Source organism: Mustela lutreola, chromosome 5 (genome assembly GCF_030435805.1).
Source record: "Mustela lutreola isolate mMusLut2 chromosome 5, mMusLut2.pri, whole genome shotgun sequence".
Classification (NCBI taxonomy): Eukaryota; Metazoa; Chordata; class Mammalia; order Carnivora; family Mustelidae; genus Mustela; species Mustela lutreola.
The window spans coordinates 3,756,616-3,778,957 of NC_081294.1; the positions used below are offsets into that span (position 1 = coordinate 3,756,616).

The window sequence follows — 22,342 nt, forward strand, 5'->3', positions numbered from 1 at the left end:
GTCTATCTAAAATTTAGAGCGAAAATGATCAGAGCTTAAGTCTCTTTCTTATTTGTGTTTGTGTGTGTATTTCTTTTTAAGATCAGCACTTATGCAAACTCTACTGTATCGCAGAAGGATTTGATTTCTTCTTTTCTTTGTCAAATAAAGTCAAAGATGGGACTCCATGCTCGGAGGATAGCCGTAATGTTTGTATAGATGGGATATGTGAGGTAATAATGATCGTTCATTCATTCAACACACGTGTCCAGACAGTCTGCTCTGTGCCGGGCATCCTCTGAGGGGCTAAAGTCACCAGCATCTGAACCCCGCCCTTTCTCTCCGACCCACAGCCTGGGAGGGGGAGGGGGATGCCATAGGAAGACACACTGAGACACATGGGGTTGGTTGCAGTCAAAGTGCATGCAGAGGACGGGGAATGGGGGAGAGCGGATTCCTTCCTAGATACAGATCCGGAGAATCTGTGGGGCTCCTTGGAGAAGGGAGCTTCTGAGCTCAGTCTGGAAGGGTGAGTTGGAGGAGTCTGGGGGAGCAGTCTGGGAACAGGGTCCTGCGAGAAGGAGTGGGTTTGTAAGACCCAACTCAGGTGTCAGAGTACCCGAGGGCAGGCAGGGCCGGGGGGCCGAGGGAGGTGACAAACGGGAAGGAGTGCTCAGAGGGTTTGTATCCTTGTATCAAGAAGGAACAGGCCCCGGGAATGAGGAAGAGCAGAGTGGGGTCAGCCTGCAGCAGCACGGGCAGCAACGCAGACCGGGGCAGCGTTGAGCCCCGAGGCCACTTTGCATCCTGTAGGGGTCTCTTTTGTGGAGGGACTTGGAAGAGAGGCTGTGAAAGATTTGGTGGCAAAGTGACCATAGAGCCCTGAGCTCACCACCCCATGCCGAGTTTAGACGGGGAAGGAATTCTATTATATGCAGAAATTTAAAGCCTTACCCGACCAAATACACTGCATGTGAAGGATGGGTTCTTCCTTGAACTGATTCAGTATGCGCACCCACCAGTCCGAGACCGTGGTCTTCATTTCAGATTTCTCTAAGTTGGAAGACCCGGTAGAGCTGGGTCCGCCACTGAGACACACGTTGTCATCCGTTTTACTGGGTGAAGATCGACTCCATTCTATCCAGATCTCTTTCAGCATTCATGTTCAGATCTCTGTCCATTTGGTCCCATTACTAGTTGACTTGTTAAATATTTCATTATTTTCAGGTATTCTTAACGATACAGTGTCACAATCCCTTACGTGTAATTCTGAAACCCCGAAAGCTATGAAACAGAAAGTATATTGGGCTGCACAATGTAAGCGTCCCTGAATTTGTTTGCTGGCCAAAACCCGCCCTTAACTGATGTGAGAATATTTGTCAGTTTTATTTAGTTCGCTTAGAGTGACCATGTTCGCATTTTGCTATAGGAACATCATTTATGTGTTTTATTATGGGCACTGCCCTGGGTCCTGCTGGGACTTGCATGTTATGTGCATAATATGTAAATTACCTTCCTAAAATCCAAAAACACTGAGTTCTGAAATGCATCTGGCCCTAAGGATTTCAAAGAAAGAATTGCTGGCTATAGTTACTTCATCTCTGAATTTTTTACTTGTATATACTAAACTCTTTGTTGGGAAGTGTAACATTGGCAGGTACCATAGACATTATAAAGAGCCCCTTAAGTTCTAAGATAGTAATTACATAATTACATAATTTACTGCTGGGAATAATCCCACGTGGCATGTGTTACTTCTCTGCATTACACACGGCACTATAGAGGCATAGTGGCAGGGTCCAGTGGACCCTCCTGTGGACACACTGCTTGTCATTTACTAAGAGCTTTGTGTCAGTCTGAAACGCACTGTTCTCTCCACATGACAATCGGAGAGATTTCGCTGAGGGCTCCAGATACTGAGGTCATGTAGCAGTACTGAAGAGAACAGATGTCAGTGTCTCTTCCTTTGGACCCAAGAGTCGAGTTACAGTCTTGCTGTGCACATATTTGGTATCCAATAAGTATTTGTTAACTACCCTGTGTGAGTGAAATGTTCTGCTCTTATGGGGAGATTTCTCACTGGAGGTTGGTGACTTCGCTCTTGTCTTCTCTTGCATGGATGACGTGTGACCTCGGTCCCCCAGAGAGTCGGATGTGACAACGTCCTTGGGTCCGACGCTGTGGAAGACTCCTGCGGTGTGTGCAGGGGCAATAATTCAGACTGCACGACGCACAAGGGGCTCTATGCCAACTCCCATGGCGCCAACCGTGAGTACGCGGAGCTGCGGGCCGGTGTTGAGCAGAGAAGATACGAGTGGAACTTCCTGGTGGGAAACCCTTGAGGTGCAGTGGAAACAGCAGCAAAGGGTCCTGCAAAGACCTACACACTCTCCATCCCTGCTCTGCTTCTCAAGCCTTTCCTTTGGATGGGAAGTAGTTGTTAGGTTACTACTAGTGAAAATAATAATAGTTCTGCTCCAGTTAAAAAAAAAAAAAAAAAAAAAAAAAGGAAAGGGAAGAAGTCACTTAAAGAACTAATGGAACTGACTGCCACACCAGAGTTCCTCCTGGTTCCCAATGTGGATCCTCAGGTTTTCGTGGTGGGGAACCCCAGGTGCGTAGGGATTTCGGCTCGGTGTGTTGAGAGAGACAGCACATTCTCTCTCTCCCGTTCCCTTCCCTGTAGAATATTATCAGATGGTCACCATTCCTCCCGGAGCCCGGAGTATCCGCATCCGCGAAGTGAACGTGTCTACCTCCTACATCTCTGTGCGCAACACCCTCCGAAAGTACTACCTGAACGGACACTGGACGGTCGACTGGCCCGGCCGATACAAGTTTTCAGGCACCACGTTCGACTACAGACGGTCCTCCCACGAACCGGAGAGCTTGACCTCGTCTGGGCCAACCAACGAAACCCTGGTTGTGGAGGTAGACTCCAGCCTCTCACCTTCGGGCTGGGGTGTGGGGGTCCTTCTGGCATTGGTGGGGACTGAGGGCCATTGGTATAGTTTTAAATGCACAGAAAGAGGTTTATAATTTGAGGGGTCTCAGAAACAGCACTGGTGGATGCCCTAGGGCCGTGGACTCGTTCTCTTTCTGGGGCCTCCTCACATTTGTACTTATGTCCATCACGCAGCTCCTGCTCAGGTTTCCTTATTAGTGGATTTTTACAAAAGTCTGCCCTGGTCCTGCAAGCTCTCTGGCTGTGAGAAGCTGGTACACTCAGGGGACTCTGCCTGCACCTCTCTTTGGCGTGGGATCAGCATTGCACCAAATCCTGTGAAGTGGGAGCAAGATGAGCAGGGCCCCCGCTGTGCCCTCATGTGGGCCCAGTGTGCAGGGAGGGGTCTCGCAAGAGCCTCCAACCCACCGCCCTCCTGCTCCCCACCCACGGCCACAGAGGCTCACAAACTGCAGATAGGCTCTCCCTGCACCATGACCTGCCCCATGGGACTGAGCAGGTGGAGGTGGTCGGGGGTCAGTACTGCAGAACCCCTTACATTTTTGTATTTCTATGCAAGATGAAAGCACTTGGCTCAAAAGCAGCCTCCTCAGCCCACAACTGGGTATGCAGACATGAGCCAACCAGATGCCCCCTACCTGCTCTGGGGGCCAGGCAGCCCCTCCTGTCCTCTCATATCTTCCTGGGAGATGCTCCCCGGGACCGTCTGGGGGCGGCCACCCCATCTGCCCGTGTCCTGTCCCTTCAGACCCTCACCTCTGCTCTTCATCCTGAATCCCTGCTCTGGTTATTTCTCCCGCCATCTCGGACGTCAGCTGGAATAACCACACAGGAGAGATAAGGCAAATGTGAAGAGGAACATGGCTTGTTGGGAGCGTCTCGGGATGGGAGAAGAGTGGCAGAGGCTCAGGATATCCGGCAGGAGAGCAGCGCAGTACCCGGCCGTGTAGCCCCTCGCCAGGGCTCGCCCCTGTCCTCCAACACCTTCAGCGACTAGGACTTGAGCTGTGTTGTCAGGGAGGGGCCAGTGTCTTTGCCCGTGGGCACATCACATGAGGACCGCTAAAGGCTCTAAGACTCAGAGATGGGATTTCTATCAACAGATTAATGGTGAGGCTCCAAAATAAGAAGGCTTCTCACTGAGATCAGTGGATCTGAGGCATTCGTGAGTGAGAATTGGAGGGTCCATACGACTGGGTTTCAAGCTAAGAAGGGAAGCGTTCAAATGGGAGATGCTAAACTATAGGTCACGGACAGGCGCAACCTGAGAGATCTTTACTGATGAATCATGTTCTCCTGGAACTGCACGGTACATGCCAGTCGGCAAAGGAACTTAGCAGCCGGTCTCACTGATACCCACTCAGGAGGCCTGGGTTGCTTGGACTCACTAGGAAGTGGGACAGTGATCTATAGGCAGCACTTTCTGATTCGGTCAGAAGGACGGGACTTGTGGGGGGTTCCAGGAAACAGCGGGGGAGTAACCAAATACTTGAGCTGGGCTGCAGAGGCGTCCGAAGGCGCGCGTGGAGGCCGGTACTACATGTGAAGTCCAGGAGTCAAATGTCCACGTTTTTCCTAATGTGCTTGGTTCCTGCTGACAGTTCACTTCCGTTTAGAAAGTTCCTACGGATTTTGGAGGATGGGCAGGGTTTCTCATTGTAACGTGCTTACTGTTGATGTGGTTGTTTATGTATTATTTACAAATTGGCTTTGATTTGTCAGTTCCACTTTAACTGTTCTACCCCTCTTTTTCTTTCCTTTTTTGTTTTTGTCTTTGTTTTCCAGCTCCTGTTCCAGGGAAGGAACCCGGGCATTGCCTGGGAGTACTCTGTGCCTCGGCTGCGGGGGGAGAAGCAGCCGGGTGGCCAGCCTCGCTACCTGTGGGCCGTCATTCGGTCCGAGTGCTCCGTGTCCTGCGGTGGGGGTAGGTCACTTCTCACACCTCCCCTGGTGGTGGGCACTGCGGGGCCCTGGTGCATCCGGGCCATGGGCATGCCGGACTCATGGGTCCACCCCGTGTCCCGGCAGGTAGCTCGGAGCTTCTGCCTGAGGTGGGCCACCTGTCCCCGAGGGAGAGCAGAGAACAGGGGCTCTGGATGTCCCTGAAAGGCCTGGCCTGCCTTCTCCCATCCATCTACCTCAGCGAGGGGCTCTGAGGAGCTCGTGCACTGAACTGGTTTCTCCTTTCCCTCCAAGTGAAGATGTGATAAAGTCTAGTTTTGTTGTTTGAGATTATTGAAATGAAAGTCACTCAAAGTATTGTGGATTGTGCTGGGGACGAGAAATAGAAGCTTACGTGAAAACACCGTGATACAGTTGGAGGTTTGGTCAAATGGTCTCACTCAAAAAATTTGTTATGAGGTCATATACTGAAATTCATCCAGAAAGCACAAGAATTTTATGCAAGTTGCACTGGAAATGACTAGAAAAGGCACGTCAAAAGGAGAATTTCACATGACAGTCGATAGCTTTGTCATTTTAATGCCATAAGAACTAGACCATAGGCATGACTGAATCGATAAAGTTAGTTCACTGCAAGAACATTCTCAGCTAGAGCCAGACATACTATAGTCTGATAAAGAGTGACAGGTAAATTTTTCAAATGTAGAAACACAATATTCAATTTTATCTGATATTTAGAAAACAAACAAATTTTCAAAAAGATATAAGATTTTAACTTTGTGAATTCCTGGTTTAATAATTAAGCATCATATAGACAGTTATATATTTAAGTAAAAAAAAAAGTAAACAAAATGGGCACTTGCATAAAGTAAGAATCTAATGAATAAAGAAAAAGTAAAAATGGGATGGCATTGAAAGTATAGATTGCTCTGGGCAGTATAGACATGTTAACAATGTTTATTCTTCCGATCCAAGAGCATGGAATGGTCTTCCATCTTTTTGTGTCTTCCTCAATCTCTTTCATGAGTGTTCTGTAGTTCCTTGAGTACAGATCCTTTACCTCTTTGGTTAGGTTTATTCCCAGGTATCTTATGGTTATTGGTGCTATAGTAAATGGAATCAATTCTCTAATTTCTCTTTCTGTATTTTCATTGTTAGTATATAAGAAAGCCACTGATTTCTGTACATTGACTTTGTATCCTACCACGTTGCTGAATTGCTGTATGAGTTCTAGTAGTTTGGGGGTGGATTCTTTTGGGTTTTTCACATGAAGGATCACGTCATCTGCGAAGAGAGTCTGACTTCTTCTTTGCCAATTTGGATACCTTTTATTTCTCTTTGTTGTCTGATTGCTGTTGCTAGGACTTCTAATACTATGTTGAACAAGAATGGTGAGAGTGGACATCCTTGTCGTGTTCCTGATCTCAACGGGAAGGCTGCAAGCTTTTTCCCATTGAGGATGATATTTGCTGTGGGTTTTTCATAGATAGATTTTATGAAGTTGAGGAATGTTCCCTCTATCCCTATACTTTGAAGCATTTTAATCAGGAACGGATGCTGTATCTTGTCAAATGCTTTATCTGCATCAATGGAGAGGACCATGTGGTTCTTCTCTCTTCTCTTATTGACCAGTTCTATCACACTGGTTGATTTGTGAATGTTGAACCACCCTTGCATCCCATGGATAAATCCTATCTGGTCATGGTGGATAATCTTTTTAATGCACTGTTGGATCCTATTAGCTAGGATCTTGTGGAGAATCTTAGCATCCATAATCATCAGGGATATAGGCCTGAAATTCTCCTTTTTGGTGGGGTCTTTGCCTGGTGTGGGGTTCAGGATAATGCAGGCTTCATAGAAGATGTCTGGAAGTTTTCCTTCTGTTTCTATTTTTGAAACAGCTTCGGGGGAATAGGTATTATTTCTTCTTTCAATGTTTGGTAGAATTCCCCAGGGAATCCGTCAGATCCTGGACTCTTGTTTTTTGGGAGGTTTTGGATCACGGCTTCAATATCATTACTAGATATTGGTCCGTTCAGGTTGTCCATTTCTTCCTGATTCAGTCTTGGAAGTTTATAGGTTTCCAGGAATGTATTTTGAGCACTGGAAAAAAAAAAAAAAAGAAAGAAAGAAAGAAAGAAAAGAATACAAGTAAGATTTTTTTTTAAGTAAAAATGAATTCAACTTTTTTTTAATTTTCAGCATAACAGTATTCCTTGTTTTTGTACCACACCCAGTGCTCCGTGCAATCCGAGCCCTCTCTAATACCCACCACCTGGTTCCCCCAACCTCCCATCCCCGGCCGCTTCAAACCCCTCAAATATTCTTAATAGTTGCTCTAATAAAAGACATGAAAGAAATAGAGAAAAACAAAGATTAACAAAAAAAGTAAGTCTGGACAATTAATACTAATGTGCTTGACCCACACGAACACTTCCCATCATTAACTAAGAATAAAATAATGAAATCATATTTAAATTCTGACATTAAGAGCTTTCTGAGGAAAACATAGGATTCTCTTCTGTGCACACAGAGAGCAGACCAATGGCTCTAATTACGAAACAGAGAGAAGGATACAGGCTCCTCGCTGGGGATGGGGCCAGACAAGCTGCCATGGTCCCACTCAGGACACGGAGGAACAAAACTATGTTCATAGCCATCCCTGAACAGTAGCCTGAAGGGCGGCTAGTAAGGGGCCCCTCATGGACAAAGCAGCACTTCATGTCGTGACCACTTGAAGGTCGAGGCTTTGTCCTGCTTCGTCCTCACATGTGCTTTTTTTTGATCCACGTGTGATGGACTTCCAGCCCTCCCCAGTAGTCTGAGAGCACACGGTCAATGGTCAAGGATTAACCGTAGAGCGTCGTCTTCAGCTGGGGACGGTTAGTTCCCCAGCTTACCAGTGGCTGTGTTGAGGAAACAATTGACCAGTAGGCAGTGAATTCTGGTCAACTCTCTCTGCCTGCCTCTCTGCCTCCTTGTGATCTCTGTCTGTCAAATAAATAAATAAAATCTTAAAAAAAAAAAAATTTGGCGCCTGGTGGCTCAGTGGGTTAAGGCCTCTGCCTTCGGCTCAGGTCGTGATCCCGGGATCCTGGGATCGAGCCCCGCATCTCTGCTTCAGCAGGGAGCCTGGTTCCTCCTCTCCCTCTGCTTGCCTCTCTGCCTCCTTGTGATCTCTGCCTGTCAAATAAATAATTAAAAAAAAAAAATCTGGCTTAGAGCTATGTTCTAAACTCTCCACTATGCACCAGGCAATGTCTGGGGATAATGCTTTTTGCTCAAGTGAAAACATTGATGTGATTCACAATTAGCATTTCTCAGACAAATCTTAGGGGTGCCGGGGTGGCTCAGTTGGTTAAGGGTCCACCTCTTGGGTTCAGCTCAGGTCACAGTCTCAGGGGTGGGAGGTTGAGCCCCACACTGGGCTGCACGCTCGGCCAGGGGCTGCTTGAGATTCCATCCCTCCCCTCCGGTCCTCCCCCAGCTCGTGTACGTGTTCTCTCTCTCTCTCTCAATTAAACAAAATCTTTAAAAATTTCTCAGACAAATCTTAAAATTGGCTGTGAACCAGCCTGTCATACTTTTCCAGTACCATTGTCTCCGCCATCACCGATAGTCTAAGGCATGAACTTTGTTCGTTCATCGATCAGGTTCCGAGAAGGGAAGGGGACCGCGAGCAGCTGACACTGCTCCGTCCCTCACTTGCTCCGTCCACCGGCCGTTGCAGGCGCGTCTGACCCTCAGACTCTCAAAGTCGGGAGGACACGCAGAGACCTGTGCTTCACTTCCGGTCTGTGGACTGAGCAGTGAAATAGTAACCTGCTCCCTCCCGCGGGGAGTGTCTGGTGCCTCTCCAGTGTTACAGCCGGTGAACAAGGCACAACAGCCCATCTCAGCCTCGGGAGGGAAGACTTCAGTCCTGCAGTCCTGCCTTACAGGCCCGAGGCACGGTGGTGAGACCGAGAGGGAAATGACGTCCCCTGGCTCTGTCCTCAGAAACATGAGCGCTCTCCAGAGAGGAAGCAGACAGGGGTGCCCTGGGCTGAGAACGCGCAGGGGACCCGGGAGCGTGGCGCAGGGGACGGGGTCCGGCAGACCTTGCATTGTCTGCCGCAGCACAGCTACTCTCCTCATCGGCCAACGTCACCCTCTCTCCTCACAGCCACTGCTCGCGTAGATCTTTCCCACCTTTGCTTGCTAGAAGGCTCCGAATCCTGCAGAAAGTGTCCCTTCTTTTTTTACACTCTAACAAAAGGGCTGAACTTGTCCTCTTTGGTCCCTGAGACCAAATTAAAATAGGTCTTGCTGTCTCGTCCCTGCATTGGGTTACCTTTGAGCCAAGTTCATGAAAATGCCGACCGTGTCTTTATCCAAGGCCCTGCTAAGTTACCCTGACCTCTTTGTTCCCCAAAATCAGAGGAGACATGGAGGAAAGGCTCATCTTCTGGAGAGGGAGCACCTGTCTCGGGGCCTGGGCTGCGATGTCCACCCCTGCCCATCTCCACAGACATGCTCAGAGGACCAGGGTGAAACGGGGAAGCTTGCCCAGAGCCTCCTGAGCTGGGACATACCTCCCCGACCAGGGGCAGTCGGTTCGAGTGTCCGTCGGAGGTCAGCCCCATCGCCGAGTCACACCAGGCCCCTCTCACCATGCTCCCGCTGTGGGGAGAGTGCACATGTGCCTGGGCTCCCGGTCTCTGGTACCCACACTTGGCGCCGGAAGGACGGGTGCTGGGGACCCACAGCGAGACTAGTGGCTCCGCGGTCCGCCGTTTTGGACAGGTCGCCGTATCCAGGGAATCAGATTCGGGCCAGTTCCTTGTTGCAGGAGGACATCACGGGACATCCATAGATGACTATTGTCCCCACCCTCCAGGCTCTGGGACACGTCAGGACAGCAGAGGCTCATTGTGACCGTGCCAGGCAGAGCTGTCCCCTGCATGCCGCGGGGAGTCCCTGAGACTCGGAGAAGCTCCCGGGACACTACCCACTCTGGTTTCCTGGCCTTCTCCTCCCCCTCCGATTCTGGGGGTCCTCAGTGCTGGGTCATGACGCACCCGTGAATACTTAGCCCCGGCGATAGAAATGATGCTTCTCAAAAGACAGCGTGCATTCATTTGTGGAATATTTTCTAGTGCTCCGTGTAGTTTTGCTTCCATGATTGGTTTCTTTCTCTTTATAAAAGAAGGATAAGGTTGGACCACAGCTGGTTTTCATTCTACAGTTAGAATCAGTGAGAACTTGGAGACAAGTAAAACCGTCGTCTTCAAGACAAAACAGTCCCCTTCCAGTACTTCAACAAAATATGAAGATTTAAAAGTGATTTCTGAAGAACAGGCCAGGGCTGGTTCCCACAAGACGGTAACAGTTTTCTGAGCACTGGGCTCACGAAGCCCCGTCTTCCACAGGCAGGCTCCGCTCTGGGTTGTCCCCAGTTAGGGGATCGCCCTCTGCAGCTTCCAGACGTCAGCCCTCAGACGTGTGCTGCTCCTCTCTGCTCCGTTACCACAGGCCACCTTAGACTCCGGCCTGTCTGATTCTGGCACTCCCGCGCGCTCGGTGATTTCTGCTTCTGACAAGTCGTTGAGCGATTGCAAGCCCTGCTGAGATCTTGCTTCCCAGATGTGTGCGCAGTCTGAGAAACGAGACCTGAGTCTCAGTAACCCTCCAGCTAGGTGGTGGAGGAGACCCCGTTTCACGGGAAACTCATCTGACGCACCATTATCCATACCCTCCTGTGAAGACGGAGCCCTGGGACCCTCCATGCTGTGGGGCATGTGGCTGTCTCTGTGTTTTTATTTTCTCAGGATATTCAGCAATTCGAAAGCACTCAGAGCCAGAAATATTTCAATTCACTTTTCTATCTCTCCTTGTTGAAATGGGCTGGGGAAATCAATTTCAAACGAAGAGCTCAAGCATCCCGCCACCTACAAACGGACGTGACGGGCGGTGGGCCTCGCCACCCCAGGCTTCGTTACCTGGGAGATCCGTATCCCTGGGCCCCGCCGTGGGTGCCCGGGCCGTAAGCCTGTCTGCTGCCCATGTGGATGGCGAGGCCCTGCGGCCTGCGGGCTGTGGCGTGTGACTACCACCGTGCTTAGCCAGCACCCCCCAGCCTGCCTGTGCCTTGCTCCGTACGTGTGATCTGATTTCATCCTGGTGAAAAAGCCCGGAGATATCAGGTGAAGTTCTCCTTCTGAAAATGCAAAAATGGAGGTAAATGCCATAGTAGGACTTGAAAAGGTAATTTTATGTACACTCTCAAGCCCATCTCGTCAGAATGCCCAGGGTCTGGGCCCATCAGCTACGCGGAAATAAATCATTCCAACACTCGATCCAACACTGTGGGATCGAGCGTCACTCGGGTCGGTTTGGTTTTGAGTCTCTTCCATACCAGGTTCCTACCTGCAAATTTTCTTATTGTCCAGAACGTTTCCCTGGGTCTGAGACAAGGACTCGGGGCCCCGGGTTTGGTGTTGCCTGGGCTCTGAGTGTGTCTCCACCCTGCTCACTGGTGCTGAGCTCCAGAATGCCCCTGGGCCACAGGCCATGCTCCCCCGACCCCAGATCAGCAGCGCTCTCAGTTTCCTGGCCTGGATGTCTGTGGTCCCTTTTACACTTGACCTGGGTATACGTCTGTCTTTGCTATCTGCTGCGCTCTCTCTGTGTTTACCTTCTACGACAGCCTGGAACAGGATTGGATCATGGCCGGTCATGGCCTTGGCTACTTTTCATTAGCTGCTGAGCCCTCAGAGTCTAGCATCGGGCCTGGCCCTCACCAGCCACCAACGATCTATTTGTCCCAGGGCAAATGCAGGATCCCGATAACTTTTTTTTTTTTTTTAAGATTTTTATTTATTTATTTGACAGAGAGAGATCACAAGTAGGCAGAGAAGCAGGCAGAGAGAGAGAGAGAGGGAAGCAGGCTCCCTGCTGAGCAGAGAGCCCGATGCGGGACTCGATCCCAGGACCCTGAGATCATGACCTGAGCTGAAGGCAGCGGCCCAACCCACTGATCCACCCAGGTGCCCCTCCCAATGACTTTTTGATTCAAAAATACCCGAAGGCCGTGTTTGGAAAGGGTGATATGGGCTCATCCCTCTGTTACCCACAAACACGTGCCCCTCCATGGGGGCGGCTTCAGCAGGGCTCCCGTGCCCCCCCCCACTCCTGCCCCCAGACACGAAGCAGGGAGCAGGGCCTGGAGGTCATGTCCATCATTCAGAACTCGAGTTCTCTTGCTTCAGCTCACGGGGAATAGAGTTTAAAACATTGCCCGCCAGTGTAGGAACTTCTGAAATAGAAAGCGGTGAGCATCTCTTTCTGTCTCAAACACAAATCAAACAAGAGGTTACAGTTTCTCCCTGCATATGTCATGTTGGATGGATGGAAAGACTGTGCCGGGAAGTGATGGGCTGGGCCTCGAGGAGCTTGAGGAGACCGCGTGACGTTTGTGCCCGGCCCGCCAGGCATCGCGGCAAGGCCCCGCCTCTTAAAATCTCATGACCTTAGGAGCTACTTAAGCCTTTTATGCCTTGGTGAGTCCATCTATAAAATGAGGATAATAATATAAGCTGCCCTATAGGGTTCCTTTAAGGATGAAATGACAGACTACCTGTAAAGCTCCTAACACTCTGTCCAGCCAAATAAATGTCAGCCCCAATTCCCTTCTGTTAACGCTACAGCTTTGCCTCAGAAAGCAGACAGTTTAGGCTCCGAAACTCTTGAAGCAGGAGGGATCCTGTCATGATCTTATTCCCCACGAGGCCCCCGGCAGGGACAAGGAGCACATTCCTCCTTATCTGGGATTATGTCGTCGCCTTCAAAGGAGTGTGCTCTTGTGCACACACGTGTGTGTCGACCTGTGCACGTGCACACGCGCACCCCTGGAGAAATGCATGCACGGGTGTGCAGGTTTGTAGCTGCTGCGGCTGGGGGCGTCAAAGCGTGGCCCCCATCTTCCCGCCACACTGTGACAGAGGCCAGCGAGCAGGACGTGGAGGCAGCTGAGGGCACTGGTGTGAACGGAGGGCAGGATGGAGGGCGTGGAGGCTTCAGTCTGGGGGACAGATGACTGGGGGTCTCTGCTGCAGAGAGGCGTTCCGGTGACCCGCGTCCTGACTTCTCCACTTCCTTGGAGGGAGCCTGCCTCCCCTCTGGTGAGTCAGGCCATCCGTCCCCGCTCTGTCCCGACAGCCGGGATGACGTGGCACCTCGTCTTCCCGTGGCTGTTGCCAGACAAGCCTCCTGACGTGCTGGACGCACTTGCCCCACACTGGGGGCCCCAGCTGTCTCTCTGTTTGGTACTCGGAAACCTCTCCTGTAGAGCTCTGTCTTCCCTTGTCCCCCCGGGCTGCTGTCTCGGCGTCCATCCTAACAGCCCGTCTGCCCTTCCTTACCCAAAGAGCAGACGCCCCAAGATGCTGAGTATGAAATCCTTACACTTGTGGTGAGCAGAGGTCTCTGATGAAGGACCCAAGGGAGCCCTTTGAACGGGGACCATAGACGGGGGCGCCTGGGGGGGCTCAGCTGGTGAAGCCTCTACCTTCTGCTCAGGTTGTGATCCCGGGGTCCTGGGATTGAGCCCAGCGTGGGGCTCCCTGCTCAGCGGCGAACCCGCGTCTCCTCTCTCTCTGCCCCTCCCCTCACTAGGACTTTCACTATCCCTCAAATAAATAAGTAAAACCTTAAAAAAAAAAAAAAAACATAGCACTGCACATAGACATGAGGGTTGTTTATGTTGTTTAATACTTAACACCTGCCGTATTACGCGTAGATGGTGGACAGACGGATGAGCCAAATGTGGGGCCCCCAGGAGCGCAGGTCTGGGAGAGCATGCGGGAGGGAAACATTCGAAGATCTGAGAGGCACCACACAGAAATCGAGGCTCACAGTCAAGGCTGAGAGAAGCACCATGACTGTTCTTAGCCAAGCCCGTGGGCACGGATTTTCTGGTCCTCGATCAAAGCAAAGACCTGATCTCACATGATTCTCTGTAGCTCTGGCTTAGTGGTGAAAAAATTTTTTTTCAAGGTTTTATTTATTTGACAGAGTGACACAACGAAAGAGGGAACGCAGCAGGGGGAGTGGGAGAAGCAGAAGCAGGCTTCCCGCTGAGCAGGGAGCCCGATGCGGGACTCAATCCCAGGACCCCGAGATCATGACCTGAGCCGAAGGCAGACGCTTAATGACTGAAGAATTGTTTCTTACAGCATCACCCAAACCTGTTCCCAAGTAGCCGGGCCCCATGACACGACCCTCCCCCTGGACCTCAGGTGCGCCGTCTGGGCTCCGCCCACAGAGCTGTGATGCGGAGGGAAACAGACGGGACTCAGCCTCCCCAGCTGCCCTCTGCCGAGGAGGGCAGTTCAGTGTGCGTGTGTGTGTGCATGTGCACCAGTACACAGGTGTATGTTTTATGGGGCCTCTGCTGTGCTCTCTGGTTGGGCTCTCTGTGTCACAGCGGTGGCCGGCTGGGTCAGAGAGAAACCGGAACATCAGCTCCTTGGGCAACCCTTGAGGCTCTCGGTGCTGAGCCTTCCAGCGAGAAGAGGCGGGAGGGAGGGGGCGGTCAGGGCAGGGGCTGGACAGGCTGCGGGCAGGTAGAAGGCCCCGTGGGCGGTTGCCTGGGCGGTCGGCCCCTCCTGCCCCACCTCTCACAGCCCAGTGTCTACGATGTCAGAAGACAGATGTGCATTTTCATGAGGACACGTTTGCAGATGTCGTCATTAGTTTTCGTTAAAATGCCGTTATCAGAAAGAAAAGAAGACGAACCGCTCTCCGACCCAAGGTCGAGTGTTTTCACACGTTCCACCCCATGTCTCTCCACGTGCGGCCCTTCCGGGGCGTCCCTCCTCTGGACTGGACGGTGACCCCCGCGCACACTAGCATGCTGTGGGTACCCACCGCTGGCGGAGAGTCCCTTCTTAGGTGTGGAGGGAACAGCCCCTTCTTAATGTGATGGTTCAGATTCCTGAGGAAGCACAAGCGTTACTGAGCGTGGTCGTCACAGTGATTTCAACAAACTGTTACGATGACCCTCCCAAGAACCCCCAAATTCCTTAGTGATTACAAGTTTAGGCTCCACACTTAGGTGGGAATTCTGAGGGCATCGTTCCTAAAAGTCTTGGGCAGAGAACATGTGTGCCCGTGTGCGTGCACACACACACATGCACACATACACACACACACACACAGTCTTGTTTGCTTGTGGGCACAGATCTGGAGCAGTGGCACGAGATCTGATGTACGGGGTTGTAAAGAATCCGATTTCACCCCCTGGAGCCTGGCCGCCACCCATGTAAGATCACGGTGTGGGGAATCTCGTGGAGGGGAACAGAGACGCGTTGGGGGTGGGGGGGATGACTGGCCCCCGCCAGCAACAGGTATCCCATGCAAGAGCCTGTTGGAAATGCAGATTCCTGGGCTCACTCCGGCCCTGGAGAATCCGAAGGCCTCCCAACCCAGTCTGAGAGCCCATCCAGGGAGTGGCTGCGATTGGGTTCCTGTGAGGGCCCTTCCCTCCTAACTCACTGTGTGGAAAGCCCACTTGGCAGGCCCCTGCCCAGAGCCCGAGGCAGCCCTCACAGGCACGTCTGCGGTCCTGGTGTTCAGGAACCCGGGAGATCCATTCCCGGGAAGAGCTGGCTGGACGCGAACAGAAGTTGAGCGAACACCACTCGCTCGAGAGCAGCAGCCTTGAGATCGCCCCCCAGCGACCGCGGTGGTCCAGGGGCAGCTCGGTGCTCTCTGGGAGGGAGCTAAGGCAGGCTACGCGGAAGGCGGGAAGGGAGTTACAAATGAGAACTTCCCTGGGAAACACGCGCGGCACCCGAGTCAGGCCGTTAGCATCTCCTCCCCATGTGATTTTCATCAGTCATTTTGAAAAAGGAGGAAGCGGTTCCCGCTAACACGATCCCAGACCTACTTGCTGATGCTGCTGGATGAGAACTGAGGGCAGCTCTTTAACTGGCCGCGGAAGCTGCTGGGAAGCCAGGCCGGAGGTGGAGGTGGGCGGGACGCGCTCACCCCGTGGGTGTCCTGCACGTCCCTGTGGGCAGCTCACATCCCCTCTGCAGGGATGATCCTGCCAAGTGCCAGCCCCGCGTGCCCCCCAAGCCAGAGCTCCCTGTGCCTCACCCCTGCCTTCGCTCCAGAGGACCTTCTCCTCCTTTCCAAAGCTGAGGCTCTGCAGGCGCCCTGCGCCGTGTCCCTGAGGTTCCTCACCGCCAGACTGGCTCTCCCTCTCCTGCTCCCTAAAGTGCTCAGTCCTCCTCAGCCTTGGACCAGCACCTCCTTCCTTCTCCGCGCCCGCCCTCTGTCTCCCGCCTTTGCGGCCCTCTCTCGTCCATGAGGATGACCCGCCTTTCCTGCATCCGACCGCCTGCCCTCCTGCCCCTTGCTCTCACGTTGAGCTTTGGAGTCATTTAACTAGCACTGGCACTATTTCTTCTTGTACGTGTGGTGGGATCTGTTGGCATCGTTTGACTCTTGCATTTTCAGGAATTAGGTCTTCGAGATGGTTTTGTATTCTGTCTGGTAACGAAACCGCATAGCTTGTTTCTCTTCTGGAGTTTTGCTGATTCAGAAAACCATCTTTTTGGTAAGATTTTAAATATTATGCTTATAAATTTGAACAAAGCTCCCTCATTAAATTCTCTTCATTTCTTCTGCGTAGGATGTTTTCTTGTTCTCATTTTGTATCTTGCATATTTGTGCTCATTCCTTATTTTCTTCATTAAGTGGGTGTGTCAGCGGCAGGTTAGTCAGGAAAACACAGGTCCCTCTAGGTGTGTCAGGAAGAACTCCATGTAAAGGATCATTTGCTTGCAAAATAGTTGGGAGGGTGGGGGAGTAAGGTCAGAGAGCCGCCATTCACTCTCAGAGTCACTCTGGCTATTAAGAGCCAGGAGGCTGTAGAACAGTCCAGAAATCACCTGTTAGGGGAAGAGCCAAGCCAGCCTTGGCACAGATGGTTCCCAGGAAAACGGCTGCATTACCACAAAGGTGACGCTCGCCACAGTGCACGCTCAGACCCGCTGCGTCCACGGAGGTGGCTGTGCAGCCCTGACCCTCTTCTGCTCCCCGCATCCTGGGCTGTGGCCCCTCCTCGGTGGGATCTGAGCCCAGATCTCAAGGACAAGAGGTCACCACCCCTTCCCCAAAGTCAGCTCTTGGATTTTCTACTTTCCCTTCTGTAACATTTGCTTCACGTTTTTGTCTGGAAGCATACGCTGGCATCTGTTCATTTTCTAACACACGGATCTCTGTTTCCATCTAGATCAGCTCTTTCTACTTCGGTGAGCTCTTTTTTCTCAGAGCCCATTTGCTCTTACATTCATTGGTGCCCATCCTCATTTACTGGTGTAAGTATTTCTGATCACAAACAGTCCTCCGAGTATTACTTTTAGCCACGTGCCACAAATTCTACTTGTTCACCACTGTCACTTTCTTAAATGCACTTATTTGCACCTACGAATCACCCTCCTGCTTTGTCCTACTTCTGTTGCTAAAAATTTCAGGACAACACTGCATTCCCCCATCTTCTCTTCCCCGTAAATATTCTTCCTTATCCGCCGGTGTCCGACAGGGTTGTCAACCCAAGAGGGCACTACCCGTGTGTGCAGACATTTTAGTCGCCACGATGAGTGGGGGCGACCATCGCTGGCGTTGGGTGGGCGGGACCCAGGGACCCTGCCAGGAGCCTTGCACTTTGTGCAGCTGTGCTTCCCCGCAAGCAGCGTTGTTGCCCGCATGCCGCTGGTGTCCCGCTAAGAAAAAGGAAAGATCTCAAGTCACCGGCTGAGAAAAGCACTGGCAGAGCCAGAACGTGCACGTGTGTCAGACAAACCCCGTTTTCCTTTGGGTTATAGATATCTGTATACTTCGTAATTGTTACTAAATTATTTCAAGAATTACTAGCTCCAGATTTCCCTCTTATCCAGTTAAAGGTAAGAGCTCTGGGACTTGGCTGACACAGAGGCACTCAGGAAGGGAGCCAAACAAATGTCTCCAATTGAGAAGAAAAACAAGCACTTTAATAAAGTAAACGCTTTTTGCCATTTCAAAGCAAAACCAAATTTCATATTTGCTTAATGGAGAGCCTGCGAATTGCTCGGAACCCCCAGCGGCCATTAAGTCCGGGTTGTTTGTTGGGACTGGAGCTGAAGGGTTGGCTTTCACACGTCTTTAATTTTCAAACAGGAAACCAAGCTGAAACCAGTATTTATAAAGTCACACATCCTAAAAAGTCAAGCCAGTTTGGTTACAGAATAAAAAGAACGGACTGTTTAATTGACACGTAAGTGGAGAGGGAAGATCGCCTTTCCTTCTCTTCTCATTAGGACGGACACACTCTTAGCAGTTTTAGGAAATTGTGCCGCTGCTCGATATCAGCTTCACCTAAATTAGATCAGTGTGGTTAACTAGCTTGATTTAGGGAGGCCCCATGATTCTGAGCAGAATAGCTTAAGCAGACATGCTTTTCTTTTTAATTTTATAGTCTCTCATTCCTTGTTAGTTAAGTGGAAAAGTGGGTTCATAAAACGCTGATGCCTATTTCCTCTCCACATGGAGACATGGGCCCGGCTCATCGGAGGTCATGTGCAAACAAAGGAACGTAGCCCTACCTACTTCGATGACTTTTGGGCCAGGCATCAGCTCCCCCCACTATTAACTTGTTAGAACTTAGAAGTTCCTGAATATAATGAAATTGGCCAGTGGCTTAAACACTCTTTAATAAGTGAGGGGACGAAGTGACCCACGCACACTGGGGAGATTATGGAGAGAGTCGGTGTACGCTCTCTGCCGCCCAGAAATATGCTCCAAGGGATGACGCGTCGGTCTTCACTGAATCTTGTCCTTAGACTCACCCTGTGTCTTGCCAGTGCCTACATGCTTTGAGAAGGAGCAGAGGCCTCAGGGCCGGTGGCCAGGACAGGTGAGGACAAACCCGAGCCAGCCTTGTCTGAAACCCTTTATTCACAGCACTTCTGACTGCAAGTGTGGGGTGTTTGCAACGCCCACAGCCTCCGACTGTCCAGTGGCCAAGGGGGTGTCTGGAGGTCAATTCAGACATGAAATGCCTGGAGTTCTTCAGACTCTCCAGGTTTCAGGGCTTGACCCCAGTGGACTGTTCCTGATTAAAACACCAGTCAGAAGCCTTGATCTGATGTAGCTACAAAGTACAAAGTTGGGCGCTTTTACCGTCCCTCCCTTTCAGGTTCGATGATCTGTTAGATCAGCTCACAGAACCCAGGAAGGCTCAGTTCTTGCAAATGCCAGTTTATTCTAAGTCAGAGGAATGAAGAGCCAGAGGAAGGAGTGCCTGGGGAGGATTCTCCAAGGGTCCCTACTGCAGGAGGCTCTGTCCCTGTGGAGCTGGGGCGTGCTGTCTGCTCAGCACAGCGATGTACCCCCTAACCCAGAAGCTCTCTGAACCCTGTGGGTTAGGTTTTCTTAGGGAGATTTTGGAACTTAGTCCTGATTGAGTAAATCCTTGGCCTTTGGAGGTGAACTCCATCTCCAATCCCTTTCCCATCCCCGGAGGGTTGTACAGAGCCCGACGCGGGGCTCTGTCTCTCAACCTAGAGACCATGACCTGAGCTGAAATGAAGAGCTGAATGCTTAACTGACTGAGCCCCCAGGTGCCCCTCAGTCATTTTTAGTCACTTGTTTTTCATCAGACCTCATTGAAATTGAGCAGAAATCATTGCAAAATTTACATTAAGGAGCATAAAATAAAAACTTCATAGCTTGGTTAAAATATAATTATGTCAAGTCTGCAGAGAATTGAAAGATTTTGTGAAACTGCAGAAATCCTAACCACCACTCCCTGGTCCTTCATCAGCACCCCCCAGGTCTTGATCCCTCCAAGTGGGCAGTTTGGGGCTCAGACATGTGAGCCACCACACCGGTCCCCTTTTGGGACCAGGGTGGACTCCTCTCTTCTGACTACTTAAGAAAACCAATTTCCAGGGTGCCTGGGTGGCTCAGTGGGTTAAAGCCTCTACCTTCTGCTCAAGTCATGATCTCAGGGTCCTGGGATCGAGCTCAGCATCAGGCTCTCTGCTCAGTGTGGAGCCTGCTTCCTCCTCTCTCTCTGCCTGCCTCTCTACCTACTTATGATCTCTGTCAAATAAATAAAATCTTTTAAAAAAATTTTCATAGAGAATGTAACTTTCCCCATTTAAGGCATTGACTTGTCTTATCCGTTCGGACATAGCTTAGCCACTCTGTCCCGTGTATATTTTAGAGACTTGGTTTTCTTTGAGTAAAGAAGGATTTGTCTTTGCATGGACCCTGCTCTTAGAGATGGTCGTGCCTGGGGTCTACACCGTGCTGTTCTTTCCTCTGAAACTGTATCTTTGGTTTGTCCCTTACTCTGACATCTGCTGGAATCCAGTTGGGTGCAGGAGGCTGTGCTGGGTTGTGCCCTGGCTTGGGCTGTAGACGAGGGGGTGGCGGGGCCACACAAGCAGCAGGACTCCATCAGGCTTTCCAAGGGCAGCAATGAAATCATTTGTAGCTCTTGGTATATTTTGTGCTCATTTTAAATCAATACCAGTTGAGTTCTTTTTCTTTATTTTTCTCTCAATTGGTTGAACTCTTGAATATTGTCCTGCAAAACGTGTATCTAGTTAGAGCTCCCTTAGTAAAGCATACAGGGCAGAATGTTTCTGAACAACTCGGGTTGTTAAGTCCGTTCACACTGTTGCACGAACATACCCATCGTCCATCTCCAGATCTCGTGCATCTTCCCAGACTGAAGCCCTGGGTCCACAGAAGAGTGACTCCCTGTCCCCCTCCTCCTAGGTCCTGGCAAACCAACATTCTACTTCCTGCCTGTTTGACTCAGTTCTAGGAACCTCATGTAAAGAATAACGCCCTTTTTGGGAAATATAATGTGGATCATATATATAATGTGTGGATTATAATTATATATATAATGTGTGGATTTCCCTTTTGGGGAAATACAATGAATTAAGATGCTGCACAAATTTGGGCATGTTTGCAAAGCTGTGAACATTAGGGACATGAATGGGGGCTGAGGATAGGACCAGCTTTCGTTCCAGGCATTTCCTTGCATAGGACACCTACGTCCTTACTGGGAGAAGGCCTCCGTTCAGCTTAAAACCGTGGCAAAATCTAACTCTCAACTCTCTGGTGACAAACTGCTTTATGTTTTTGGTCTGTATTTCTTTCTGGCTTATTATTGATTGCTTCCGATTGCTACTTCTCCAGCGGAAACACAAATCAGGTTACTGTGTCTCTTTTGAGAAGTGGGTTGCGGTTCCCAACTCTGGAAACAATAGGAAAGAACAGTGTGTCATCAAATGTATGTCAGCACCGATTCCAAGACAAAGACACACGTCGACTTTAGAGATGCCAAGATCTGGGAGGGAAGTGTGCGAGTCTTAGAACAGATGACATGCTCTGACAAGCAATCAGAAGACAGGTCAGACAAGGACTAGTCCGTCCAGAGCTGTCCAGCTGGTCATTAGCATAAACATGCTACCCATATGCTAAATCCTTTTTAAATAGGGATTTCTTTTGCTCTTCATCTGCCTTTCCCCAGAGAGTACATTTCTGGGTTTTTATAATATTTTCCACCCTTTCCTGCAGGGCAGATGACCATAAGGGCGGGCTGTTACCGAGACCTGAGGTTTCAAGTCAACACATCATTCTGCAGTCCCCGCACCCGACCTGTCACCGGGGTGGTGTCCTGCAAAGTGTCTGCCTGCCCTCCCAGGTAAGAGCTGTCACGTTCGTTCAGACACGTGTCAGAGTTTTGCAAATACATCCGGTGCGTCTCGGGAGCTCCAGAATCTGGAGAAAGGTGGTGCTGATTGCTCTTGTGTCATCTGGAAACGGGAAGAGGCAAGAAGAACCAGAACTGCCTCTACAGGTGTGTCTGAACTACCTTGGGACTGTAAGTGCCAGCTCTCCTCAGAGCATCCTCTCTGCCGTATTTTCACTTGATCACCGTGGGCTGGCAGGGTGATGACATACTGGGGTGACATTCGCGTTTTCCTTCTCACCCTCCAGTTCCTTTCGCTCTGGTTTGTTTGCCTCCTGAATGAAACATGCCAGAAGGATCCATTCCAGACAGGACCGGTGGGGCGGGGTGTGTGGATTGCTGCAGTGTACCCACACGCACAGGCACACTCCCGCACACTCACGTGTGAGATCGAGCCGAGAAAGCCTGCGCTCTGGCATCCCGTTCTGCCTGGGGTACTGCCGTCCCCAGAGAGTTCTCAGGAAGGTGCCGGTGCCCCAAGTTGATAGGCTGGGCAGGGCCCCGAGGAGCAGCCACGCTGGCCCTGCTCCCAGCTGTGATGACCCGGGCACGCTCATCCCCTCCCTGGGGTACACGGGCTTCAGCTTCACAGGGACATGTCCCAGAGAGATTGGGAGAATCGTGTGAGTAACATCCACGTGGAATGAAAGTCTGATTCCCGAGTCGTCAGGTAGCAAACACACTAAAAACTGTAC

The 22,342-nt window shown here is 50.8% G+C and overlaps 1 protein-coding gene across 3 annotated transcripts in view; it reads left to right on the top strand.

Moving 5' to 3' along the window:
• Positions 1-22,342, top strand: part of ADAMTS16 (ADAM metallopeptidase with thrombospondin type 1 motif 16) — a 150,348-nt gene that overhangs the window by 89,301 nt on the left and 38,705 nt on the right. For all 3 annotated transcript variants that reach the window (XM_059173597.1, XM_059173595.1, XM_059173596.1), the window contains exons 14-18: positions 82-212; positions 2,124-2,247; positions 2,666-2,910; positions 4,730-4,868; positions 21,473-21,599. In XM_059173597.1, the coding sequence (XP_059029580.1) occupies positions 82-212; positions 2,124-2,247; positions 2,666-2,910; positions 4,730-4,868; positions 21,473-21,599 (766 nt within the window). The remainder of the gene's footprint in view (positions 1-81; positions 213-2,123; positions 2,248-2,665; positions 2,911-4,729; positions 4,869-21,472; positions 21,600-22,342) is intronic.